We start from the raw sequence: 11,180 nt of genomic DNA, 5'->3' as shown, positions 1-11,180 counted from the left end.
GATGAAGATTGGTGTGCATTTGGAACTGTCTGTGTGAATATAATAAACCCGGTGTTTGTTGATCCCACACTTGTTCCAACCACACTTGCAGGGGCAGAGAAGGGCAGAGTTGAGGCTGGTCTGGTCAAGCACCCTGATCATTTGGTGGAGAGGAGGGCTGCAAGGACGCCAAAGTTGGGGGTGCCCCAGCCACTGGCGGGGTCCTGTACGGTTGCATGGTTTTGGCGTTTGAGAAAAGGGAGCGGAGGCGAAGGGGAGGTGTGTGTGTGTGTGGGGGGGGGGAAAAGAAAGCGAGCCAAACGAGAGTGAGCAATTGTCTGCGACGACGACAAAACAACAGATGCCAGTTTTAGTTGGCCGCGCCCACTTACCCAGCCAGTGGTAGCTTGGAAGCCTGGGCAGGAACCAAAAGGATTCGAGCCGACGGTAATGTCGTGGAAGGCCTCAGGGTGCTGAGTCGCGAGTTGGTAGAGGAGCGGATTGAAGAAGCCTAAGGAGCCAAACGAGTGAGCAAAGCCATCACAACTTTTGACCTTTTCGAAGACGCCATATCGAGCGTACCAAGAGAGGGAAGCCCCTTGTTCAAACGCACGTCGTTGAGCAACGAGAGAATGCCTGCCCAAGTTGGGGTGGCTGCGGATGTGCCGCCAACCGTGGCCGGGGCCCCGTCGAAAAACACTTCAAAGCCCATCGCAAATGCCGCAATGTCGGGGTACGCTCGCGAAGAGCTGTTGAAGAAGCTGGTGGCAGGAGCGACACCGCTGCTCAGGTACTTTGCCACAGCGTCACTTTGGTACGACGGGCGAGCAAAAGTGTTGCTAAAGCCACCACCGCCGTCCGCCCAAACGTGCTCCGTGTTGCCTGATGCGATAGTGCCACCAACTTTAGCAGAGCGAGGAGGAAGACAACCACAACAACAACAGAAAAAAACAACCCCAAAGAAGCCAAGAACGACAGAAACAACACGTGAGAAACTGCCAGAGTGCACGCAAAACGCTCCGAATAAAGAGAGAAACAATAAAATAAATAAACAAAACCCTCGAATGGACATACTGGAAAGGACGTTGGGATCACTGGTGGGCCACTCGGGGGAGAAGACATTGTTTTCGCAACGGACGCCATTGTCGCCGGCAGCGATAGCAATGGTGCGTCCGATGACGCCAAACTTTTGGAACTCGATAGAGACGCGCGCCTTGTAGTCTTCGGGGATGGTGTCTGCAATGTCGCCGTAAGAGATGCTGCGAAATGAAAATGCAGGAAAAACAAGAATAAATCCAGTGAACGGTGTGCAATCGTCAAATTCATTCGACAGGGCAGATGAAGCGCCGTCCACCTCACCTATGCACCAAAGGAGTGTTGGTCGTGTTGAGCTGACCAATCAGGTATTTCAAAAAGTCTTCCTGGCCTTCGTTGACAAGGGAGCTCTCAAACACAAACCTGTCAAAAGGTTGAGAAAAGGGCGATTGGCGACCGCCAAGCCCACGCGTGAGTTTAGGTGGAGGAGCATCGCAATCGCACATGAAACGACAGAATGGAACTTGCCATGTCGTGACATTGCGCCCGGTCGCAGTAATGTACTCAACATCCAGAGTTGCCTCCATTCCAGGGTTGCTGGGGTCGTTACCGCCGACAATCTGGCGGATCGGGTTGAGAGGCACGCTGTAGCGGCTCTGGAAAGTGGACAAATCGCTGGGAGTAAAGTATTGCCTGCGAACATCATTGCCGAGATCGTAAATGGTGAGATTGATGATTCGAGTTTCAAGCATTTGGGGGGGGGGGAATTCCTTGGACGATCGGGAAAAAAACAAAACAAAACAAGACAGCAAGACAAACGACTTACGAGAGGAAAGAGGCGACAGCTTGGGTCGTGGCAGGATTGGTGGCCATGTAGTTGCTCAAGTTGTACGCAATGTTGATGGAGGAAGGACTGACGGTGAGCGGGGCATCGTCACTGGTGGCTGCACGGCGAGCGCTGGAAATGACCGTTTTGCGAGCCGAAGTGGACGGGAAGTTGTCCAGACCGAGCACGAAATCGACCGCGTCGGCAATGTCAGAATCGAGCGTGTACTCGAGCGTCTTGATGATGCGGTTGCCCTTCTCGGATTCAAACAAGTGGAACTGTTGATTGGGGAGAGCCAAGGAAATTGATATGAGCATTGTTGTTAGTGAGTGAGAGAAAAAGAGAAACAAAGACAGAGCCGCCTCATCCGACCTTACATTGCACATGAAGAGCTCTGACGCGACTGCGAGAGGCATCTTGTCCACAATGACATAGTTGTTGGCAGCCGGCATGCGGTAGGCGACGTTTCGGAGGATGAGCGAGGTGACAACGTTATTGACAGCGTCTGGCTCGCCGTCGACGAACTTGGCCATTTCTTCAACGGTCATGTACTTGCCTATGAAGAGTCCAAGAACAACAAGGGGTTCAGCGCGGCGAACAAACGATCAGGTTTGACCATGCCTGCGGTCTAGAATGCGCATGGTGGACGGTACTGTACCATAGTCCTCGCTGGCGGGGTCAGAGACCGCCTTGAGCTTGGAGGCGAGTGCGTCCGTGTTGCGCTGCTTGATGGCAAAGATAACCGAGATGAATGCATTGGAAGCAAAGTCAAACTCGACAGCACGTCGGTCGAGGCTGTTCTGGTCTGCAGGCACGAGCGAGTGCGACGCGAGGTCGACGGCGGCAATGCGAGACCAGCCAGCAGCCGCTTCCGACTTGACGTGGCGGGCGCCTGATCCGCCGGCGCCGCTGTGAGCGACTGGTCGAGCTGTGAATCAGAGCGACATGCCAGTATTGCGAGTGAGCGAAGAAGCAACATTGCAGTGAAGTTGGAAGGGGGAGCAAAGGGGGAAAAATGAGGTCATCCAAGGCTCGTGACGCTTTGGGGTCTGTGGAAAGGGAGGCAGGGGGGGGGGAGAAGCGGGCGGCACACACAGCGACGACGCGCGTTCTTGGTGTGGGGGATGAAAACATGCGACGTGTAGCAAGCAGCGAGAGAGAGAGAGTGAGAGAGAGTGAGAGTGAGAGAGAGAGAGAGAGAGGAGGATGAGAGGCATTGAGAGCTCGGTCTTCTGGCTGCCACTCCAAGAGCACACATGACGCGCATCCATCAAAGCAAGAGAAAGACAGAAAGAAGCAGAATAAAGACGCAGCAGGAGGAGGAGGAGGAGCGTTGAAGTGAGCCACAACAAAACGCAAACCGCACCGTGAGCGCTGAGGACGGCAATGCTCAATGCAAGCAGTGCTGCGACTGCTGCGAACGCGGCGAAACTGCGCTGCTGCAGTGCCATTGCGAGGAATGAAGAGAATAAAGGAAAAGAAAAATGAAGAGTAGATCTAAATCAAAGGAACGAAGAACAACTGCAAACCATCACTCAAAGGGTCATTGAGCAAAAGAGCAGACTTGAAGGATTTCAACAATGCTCAGCAGTTGCACCCACGCAAGGGGAGACGAGTGGAAAGAGTCCTTGCTTGCACACTTCAGAGCAGTGCACTTGTTGTTGAATCAGGCCCTTGTGCACGACTCTGACGACGTGGCATCGTGGAGCTCGAGGGCAAGGATGAGTGTCTTTTGGCGGACGAATGGCTGAATTGGATGCATTTGATCGATATCCCTCCTCAGCACCAACGTCCATCGCCATCGATTTGATGGGCACAGCAAGGCACAATCGGTGCTACAGGAGCAGTTTTTGACGGAATTTCATGCCGCCCTCCTCAACAGAGTGCTCAAATGGAGGAGCTGTCAAAATAATAAAATAAAAATCAAGACCAATTTTATTGGTTGAAATGACAACGCCGCTTCAAACGACGCCGCCGTCGCTCAGCCCCATGCCGCAGACCAGCACGCACGATCGTCGTGTGCGTACGTGTATGCGTGTTTGAGAGTGCATGGTGCGATCGCACTGTGGATGGGTGCGGCTTGTGAGGATCGTCCTCACAATAAGACGCCACTTGGTCATGGTTGCTGCCGATCTCGGTTGCTGCCGATCTCGGTTGCTGCCCCATGCTACAGAGCAACACCAAGAGGACGAGGACATCCATGCGCGACGCGGTGGGACGAACAACAACCCCCCTCCCCAAACCAGTTCGGGGTAGTGCGTCCCCCTCAACCCACGCAATGTCAAACTTATCAGCCGACAGAATGAATGAATGGAGGTAAGTTAGCTCGTTGACGGCGAACAATCACGCGGTCGGCATTTTTCTCCCCCTCTTATTATGATTTGTGCTCTATTTGTGCTCACTCTCTCTCTCTCTCTCTCTCTTTTTTTTTTTGTTGCCTGTTCGCTACCCGCTGTAAGATCGCACGCGGAGCCTCTCTCTGTCTTGCTCTCTCCTTCTCTCTCACTCTTTCTCTCTCTCTCCCTCTCTCTTTCTCTCTTTCTCATCTCATCGAACGCATTCCCATCCGTCTCTCGCTCTCGCTCTCTCTCGTAGCCGTCTCGCTCGCTCTTGATTGCTTTGGCGGCGGTCTTTTACGTTTTTTTTTTTTTTCTTTTTTTTTTCAACTCCAATATCGCCGCCTGATCGCCGTATTCCGGTGTCGGCGTTTGCGTTTTGCGTGTGGTGCAACGCGCTTCATCCATCTGTCATGCGTATTGAAGGGAGAGGGAGCGGAGAGTGAGTAGTGCGGACACCGCGTTTCTTCTGTTGCTTGCTGTTTTTTTTTTTCTTTTTCTTTTTTTTTTTCAACTCCAATCTCTCCGCCTGATCGTCGTATTCCGGTGTCGGCGTTTGCGTTTTGCGTGTGGTGCAATGCGTTTCATCAATCTGTCATGCGTATTGAAGGGAGAGGGAGCGGAGAGCGAGTCGACTTGTGTTGCTGTGACACCGCGTTTCTTCTGTTGCTTTTTTTCTTCTTTCCTTTTTTTCTTCTTTCCTTTTTTTCTTGGTGGGTTGAATGGTTTTCTTTTTCTCGATTGATTTCTTTTAAAAAGCATGACCATAAACAGCACAGTAACGCAAAAAAAAAAAAAAAAAAAAACAAGGAAAAAAGAAAAAAAAAGACGACCACATTGCGATCGCTGCTGCGTTCAGCGTGTTCAGCACTGGGCGCCCCTTTCACTCCCTACCCACCAATACCACCATGGTTATTGATGCGAGGTCATTGCGTGATTTATCGAGAAAGTAGGAGAGCACAGAGCGCAGCGTGGGAGCTCGATTTCAGCTTGCATTTTGAAGTCAAAACCAAAATCACAACGAAAAACAACCGAAAGCAAAACAAAAGAAAAGCGAAGCTATCAGCAAGTTGTCATCTCAACACAGCGTCGTCTGCCATGATGAAGCTTCATAAAAGAACCAAACTCACCATTCACGACGCGATGTCGAAAATAAAAAAAAAATCACTTTGACAGGTTGAATCAGTCTTTAGTTTTTGTTTTTCAGTTTTTGCGATGAGTTCGGCCGGTTCTTCAAAGCGTCAAGCAGAGGACCCTTCCGAAGGTCAATCCAAGCGTGCCAGAACCGTAAGTGGACCGAGACCTGCCTGTCATTGCCTGTCATTGTCTGTCATTATCTGTCATTGTCATTGTCTGTCATTGGGTTTGTATTTTTTTTTTTTTTTTTTTGCTCTTCCTTCCCCCTGGCTTTTTGTCGCGTGTCTTCCTCCCAACTGCCTCGGCGTCGCTCTTCTTGAACACTCTCACCACTCTCTTCGCGTCGCGCAACCGAGCCGCCGCCCTGTCGACTCGGCCCACGAGCGTGGGCAGCAGCATTGTGCAACAAGCGTGCTTTTTTTTTTTTTTTTTTTTTTTTTTTTTGCTTTTTGTTGCTTCACATGTGGCTCTTGAGTCGTCGCGCTGGCCTCCGTGTTCCCCTCTCGTCTTCTACACAAACTCCTTTGAAAGAACTGGTTCTGTGGTGCCGGGGAGTGGCGAGGAGCAAACTTTGCTCGCAATGGATGTCTCGGCAGTTGCGCGCCATTTTTTTTTTTTTTTTTTTTTTTTTTTTTTGGTTTTGCCACCGCGGTTGTGCTGCACTCAAGGTCCAACCTTTACTTTTGATTGTCCAACAGGAGGACAACGACAAATCCGAAACTACCAACGATGTGGCTCCAATGGACACCTCCAATGCTACCTCGGTGAGTGAAAACAAAAAAAGTGCAGTTTCGATTCGGTATTTTTGAAAACTCACAAGTTCTGCTCGAACAGGGTGCAAGCAGCAGCAGCAGCAGCAGCAGCAGCAGCAGCAGCAGCAGCAGCAGCAGCAGCAGCCGGGCAGCACCCCTCTCAGTCAGTAGTCAGATACTATGTTCCAAATGGACGAGTGGATCGGAACTGATTGTTGCTTTTCTGCTCGAACGACAGGAGGCTGAGATGATCGAGAGGCTACCCGAGCGTCTCCGCGAGCCTTTCGGTACGATTCCTCCACTGCGTCGGAGCGTAGAGTTGTTTTGCCGACTGACTTTGAACTGGCGTGACAACAGACGTCAAATGGACAACTCCTGGCCTCCGCAACTACCTGCTCCAGCAACTGTCCACTCCATCAGTTGGGCTGATGCTTCGTAAATCATCTACAATTAATGCATTTCAAGACGAGCTCCGAGAGTTCATCGCCTTCGGTCCCGATAAGATTGTCGAACAGCTCGAGCTTCGTACTGAACAGCTCAAGCTTCGTACTGAACAGCTCAAGCTTCGTACTGAACAGCTCAAGCTTCGTACTGAACAGCTCAAGCTTCGAACTAAGTCTTTGCAGGCGTTGGTGCGAAAGGACGACGACGACGACGACTTTGAGAGCACACCACACTCTCTCGTGCTTGGATGGATTAAGGACTGGTCCAAATTGCAAGGTCAGTTCTGATGCATGTGTGTGTGTGTGTGTGTGTGTGTGTGTGTGTGTGTGTGTGTGTGTGTGTGTGTGTGTGTGTGTGTGTGTGTGTGTGTGTGTGTGTGTGTGTGTGTGTGTGTGTGTGTGTGTGTGTGTGTGTGTGTGTGCGTGTGTGTGTGCGTGTGTGTGTGCGTGTGTGTGTGATACTGAGTCGCGGGTATTCTGACCTTTTGTTCTTGTGACCAGTTATGCTGAAAAACACACCGGCTCTCATCCGCGCTTCACTTGCGGGTCTACTTGAACTCAAACTGAAGAAGGAGCAAGTGGTATGTCGTATGCTATTGGACTTTGCGTTTGAAGATGCGGCGTGTCAGTGCATTCATTGGTTTTGTTGTGTTGGCAGGATCAGTTCGAGTACCCTCTCGTCGACTTGCAAGTGGCAACTACTGCAATTAAAGCGCACTTGAATAGAGGCATCGACCAACCTTTGACTCCCTCCGATCGAGGTCGCACTCCATCGTTGCTTGCGGCAACGTTGCCAGGCGCCGGAAAAACGAGGCTCTGTCAAGAGTTTGTGCGTCACATCGCTCCTGCCGTATTCAGGAGCCGACAGGTCAACTTTGTTTGCTTGTTTGTCACCTTCAACAGCTTAACCAGTTTCGCCGGTTCAAACGACTGGACCATCACGCTTCGCGCCCACCCAGAGCACGCTCTTGCGACTCGCCTGTTGCAAGCGTACTTTGAAATCCCCCTCGATTTTTTTCGGAACAACTTTGAACAAACTGGCAGCTTCGAGGTCGCTGCTACGCTCCGGTTCATCCAGGAGTTCGATTTCAAGCGTCGGTACAGTCGTGAACCCACAGTGAAAGACAAATTGCCGTACCTCGCGATTGCAGTTGACGAAATCAGCAAACTGCTTTTTGTGACCAATAAGCAAAAGCCAGACCCACAAGCGGCAACAACCTCCAGCTCGAGCTCGCCGGAAGACGCGAGACAAGCAAAGCTAGCTGTGATTAAATCTCAGCGTGAGCTGCTCAAAGCGACCCTATCGTCACTCAAGAGTGCCACCCTCATTCCGGCTACCCGGCTCTTTGTTTTGTACGCCGGAACCGTGCCAGAACACCTTCGACCTGGTCTGGTCGAGCCCTTTGACACTGGAAGCACTGACTCGAGCAACTTGGCGGTCTATCCAATTCCAATGGAGCCGTTCGATGGCCCCCACACCGCCGAGTTTGTAGACGTGGTTGCCGGAGTTACACAAACACAGTTGGATTGGCGCCTTGATGAAAACTTAGTGGGCAGACTTCGCATTGTCGGAGGCCTGCCACGCCATATTGAAGACGTGATGGACGTGAATACGCCTGATGCCATTGCTCGACCACAACTGAGCTCTGTTTCTTTGATCAAGCTCGTGCGCTTTTGTGCGTTCAATGCACAAATAACAGGAAAAACACTCTTGGAGGACGTGGCTGCTTGGGTCAGTCGCGGTGCAGCTGTTGTAGGTATGTTCTTCCATCAGGATTTTGGCATGTGCGTATGTGGTTGCAACCATCTCACGTATTGCGGCTGGCTATGATGCGATTCGCTGCAGCTGCAACACCTTCAGCTCAGTCCAAGATCGCAGCCCGGTCCCTGCAGTTCAACTTGTACAAACCACTCGATTTGCGTAAGTGCCGGCTGTGTTCTAATTGGAGCTGATATGCATGTCCGTCAATGAGTCGCAAGTGAAAACGGAGATCGGCGATACGGAGCACTCATTTGAACTTCAACATTTTGCAGTACCGGCTGATCAGGTCCTCGAGCCTGTCACGCACAGCGTCGAATTGATCGACCAGCTTGCACGCCTACTGAAGCGTTGTCTAAACTCGATCACAACAGACATGCAAGGCTCTGCGTCCAAGCCCGATCGGTGGGAGCGACTTGTCGTCCACCTATTCAACTTGCGAGTGACAGCGTATCTTGCCCAACGCGTGCTGTCGGCATCTAAACCTCCTTCGGGTCCCATTCTTGTCCCTCTCATCAAGTTACTGCCTGGGGTCAAGTTCAGTGATGACTGCAAAAACCTGTCACTCATGCTGGATCCCAACACCTGGGACACGAATGTGTTCATGCAACTTGCCCCAGAGAACGAGCCAGGAATCGATGCTTACATGCACGCCGACCTTGCTGGTCATGTAAGTCTGGAGATAGATATTGGTCGCGTTGTTGTTGGTTGAGTGGTCACTCTGAGTTCTCACTGGTTGCTGCTGATGGCTGCCGACTATCAGGCGACGAAGAAACGTGTCGTCATTGGTCTGCAGATGAAGCTGCACATGCACCTCCAGTCGACAGGCCCCGCTGAGCTTAGCAACTATGAACAATGGGCCCGCCAGCGACTCGATCAGTCCTACGTGTCGAAAAACAAACGAAAGAGAGACAAAACGCTTGTTCTTGTGGGGGTCATGTCAACTGCTCGTTTTACAACTGCTCAACCCGCTGAGAAGTCGTGGGTGCTGGAGCGTAACGCGCTGGACCAATTCGCGCAAGGATTTCTGACTGTTGTGCGAAGTACGTATTAGCTCTCAGCCGATTGATGGGTAGAGCATGCACTGACTTTTTGCTGCAACAACAGGCGCCTACTCGTTCGACCCGCATCACAGCCCTGCAACGCACATTGCGAGTTTCCTCTATTCGTGGAACACGCAGTCACAAGCTGTGTGCAACGCGTTGGCACACCTTCTCGTGCAAACTCGGCACCGACTTCACCGGCTAGACGGCCGGCAGCAGTTTAGAACAGCGGAGGACCTGCGCCAGTTCTTGCTGCGCCAGATTGGTGCTTCCAAAGAGGTCTCGTTCGCGGTGACGACGGGGAGCGGCGAAACAAAGCAAGTGACCCACACTCTCAAGTCGAAGCATGTCCCGCCCGCCGAGCACCTTGGCTGGTACTTTGCATTGCCTGATTCCGCAACGTCGTCTTCCAGCGCCAGCGTGTCCAGTTAGAGGCTTTGGACAAAGTTGATGGGTTAGGCGTTCATCAGAATGAGTGCCGGCATTTTCTCAGTGCACCTGCTGAGCCATCGTCTTAATTTGGTTGTGTGTTGTTCGCATTGTTTTGTGGTCTCTTGTTATGATCAGAGATCGTTCCACGAAGATACGAGTAATGGGTTGATGATGAGAGTGATAATAGGGAAACAAGAGACTTCACTTATACAAAGCGACGAGTGAACACACTCCAAATACAGATACACATCAATCCATAACACTCCGCCTTTCTTTCCCCCCTTTCGAGACATTCCCAAAGCACTAGCGCTTTGCGTTTGGCACTTTCCCGAGTAGGCTTGTCCGGGTTAGCCTTATGAAATGCCTCCGTCATGCGATGGTGTTCTCCAAACACCTCCCACGGCTCAACAGTCGGTTCCTCCACGCCTGTCCACTTGACCTTGTACCAGAGCGTTCCTTTGTCAATAAAAGAATCAACAATCTTTTCCGCTTGATAATACTTTTCGCCTTTCATGTGAATGGGACGAGGCTCGGACACTGGCCGGCCAGGTATGCCATCCGCCCCCACGGCCTTGACCCGTGAAACATGGAAGCGAGGATGATGCTTCATGAACTTTGGCAGGCGAAGCAGCACGGTGTGCTTGTCCGCCTCAAGCACCTCGAACGGACCAATGTACGTCGGGTTGAACTTCGTGGCCACCGTCTCGAGACGCAGCTGCCGCGTGTCCAGCCACACATTGTCGCCAACCTGGTACCCGGGGGCGGGAGTCCGATGCTTGTCCACTTTGGCCGAACTGAGCTCATTCGCTCGGGCCAACTCCTTCCTGGTGTCCTCAACAATCGTACGAATGAGCGCGATGTGCTCATCAACGTCCGACTTTCGTTCAGGAGGAGTAATTTTCCATGACGTCCGAGCTTCAAAGCCCTGGCTCGCCATGAACGGCGTCAGTTTCGTGCTTGCGTTGACCGACGAGTTCATGGCAATCTCGGCCCAGGGCAGCAACTCCACCCAATCGTCGTGACTGTGGTTCACGTAATTACGCAAAACCTGAGCCATCACTGCATGCTGTCGCTCAAGAGACCCGTTCGTGTTGGGGTGAAACGACGTTGACGCCCGCTGCCTAATGCCAAGCCCCTTGCAGATGCTGGTCATGTGCTCAGCTAGGAACCGTGAATCACGATCGTGCAGCAGCGTGTTGGGCAGCCCATGGTACGCAAACACGCGATCCATGAGCGCCCTCGTCACCATCGCGCTACTGCTATCCTTGGAAAACGGGATGAGATGCACCTGCTTTGAAAGCAAGCACTGAGCAGTGAGCACCGCGTCGTGCTTGTGCCCACGGTAATCCTTCGACGGCACCAGATCCGTGACCAAGTCAATAGCCACATCCTGCCACACGCCAGCGGGCACTTCGATCGATGCGTTCAGGCCAGCTTG

At 52.0% G+C, this 11,180-nt stretch overlaps 2 protein-coding genes across 2 annotated transcripts; one reads left to right on the top strand and one right to left on the bottom strand.

The window, feature by feature from the left end:
• On the bottom strand, positions 1-3,381 carry CAOG_07977 (growth-inhibiting protein 1). The gene is made up of 10 exons (XM_004342529.2): positions 3,207-3,381; positions 2,499-2,768; positions 2,218-2,396; positions 1,841-2,118; positions 1,543-1,707; positions 1,339-1,437; positions 1,054-1,238; positions 562-882; positions 372-490; positions 1-203 (listed from the first exon to the last, which is right to left on the bottom strand). Exons 1-10 carry the CDS (start codon positions 3,289-3,291, stop codon positions 138-140), a joined length of 1,767 nt encoding a protein of 588 aa, XP_004342578.2. The 5' UTR covers positions 3,292-3,381; the 3' UTR covers positions 1-137.
• Positions 3,382-5,391: 2,010 nt separating this feature from the next.
• Positions 5,392-9,742, top strand: CAOG_09143 (hypothetical protein; the record flags this gene model as incomplete). Its single annotated transcript, XM_011272554.1, has 11 exons — positions 5,392-5,463; positions 6,012-6,077; positions 6,148-6,228; positions 6,304-6,352; positions 6,423-6,785; positions 7,010-7,089; positions 7,167-8,265; positions 8,355-8,429; positions 8,543-8,937; positions 9,031-9,310; positions 9,375-9,742. 11 exons carry the CDS (start codon positions 5,392-5,394, stop codon positions 9,740-9,742), a joined length of 2,928 nt encoding a protein of 975 aa, XP_011270856.1.
• Between the last annotated feature and the right edge of the window lie 1,438 nt (positions 9,743-11,180).

The sequence above is a fragment of the Capsaspora owczarzaki genome (assembly GCF_000151315.2).
Source record: "Capsaspora owczarzaki ATCC 30864 unplaced genomic scaffold supercont2.17, whole genome shotgun sequence".
Taxonomy (NCBI): Eukaryota; class Filasterea; order Ministeriida; family Capsasporidae; genus Capsaspora; species Capsaspora owczarzaki.
This window is presented reverse-complemented; position numbering and strand designations above follow the sequence as displayed.

What these genes read in the sequence shown, in the direction of transcription:
- CAOG_07977 (XM_004342529.2), bottom strand. Translation starts at nt 3,291, where the DNA reads ATGGCACTGCAGCAGCGCAGTTTCGCCGCGTTCGCAGCAGTCGCAGCA. An exon ending in GCTGTCGCCTCTTTCCTCTC is followed by an intron (nt 1,708 to 1,840) that starts GTAAGTCGTTTG and finishes TGATGTTCGCAG; the next exon opens with GCAATACTTTACTCCCAGCG. An exon ending in TGATCCCAACGTCCTTTCCA is followed by an intron (nt 883 to 1,053) that starts GTATGTCCATTC and finishes GCTCTGCTAAAG; the next exon opens with TTGGTGGCACTATCGCATCA.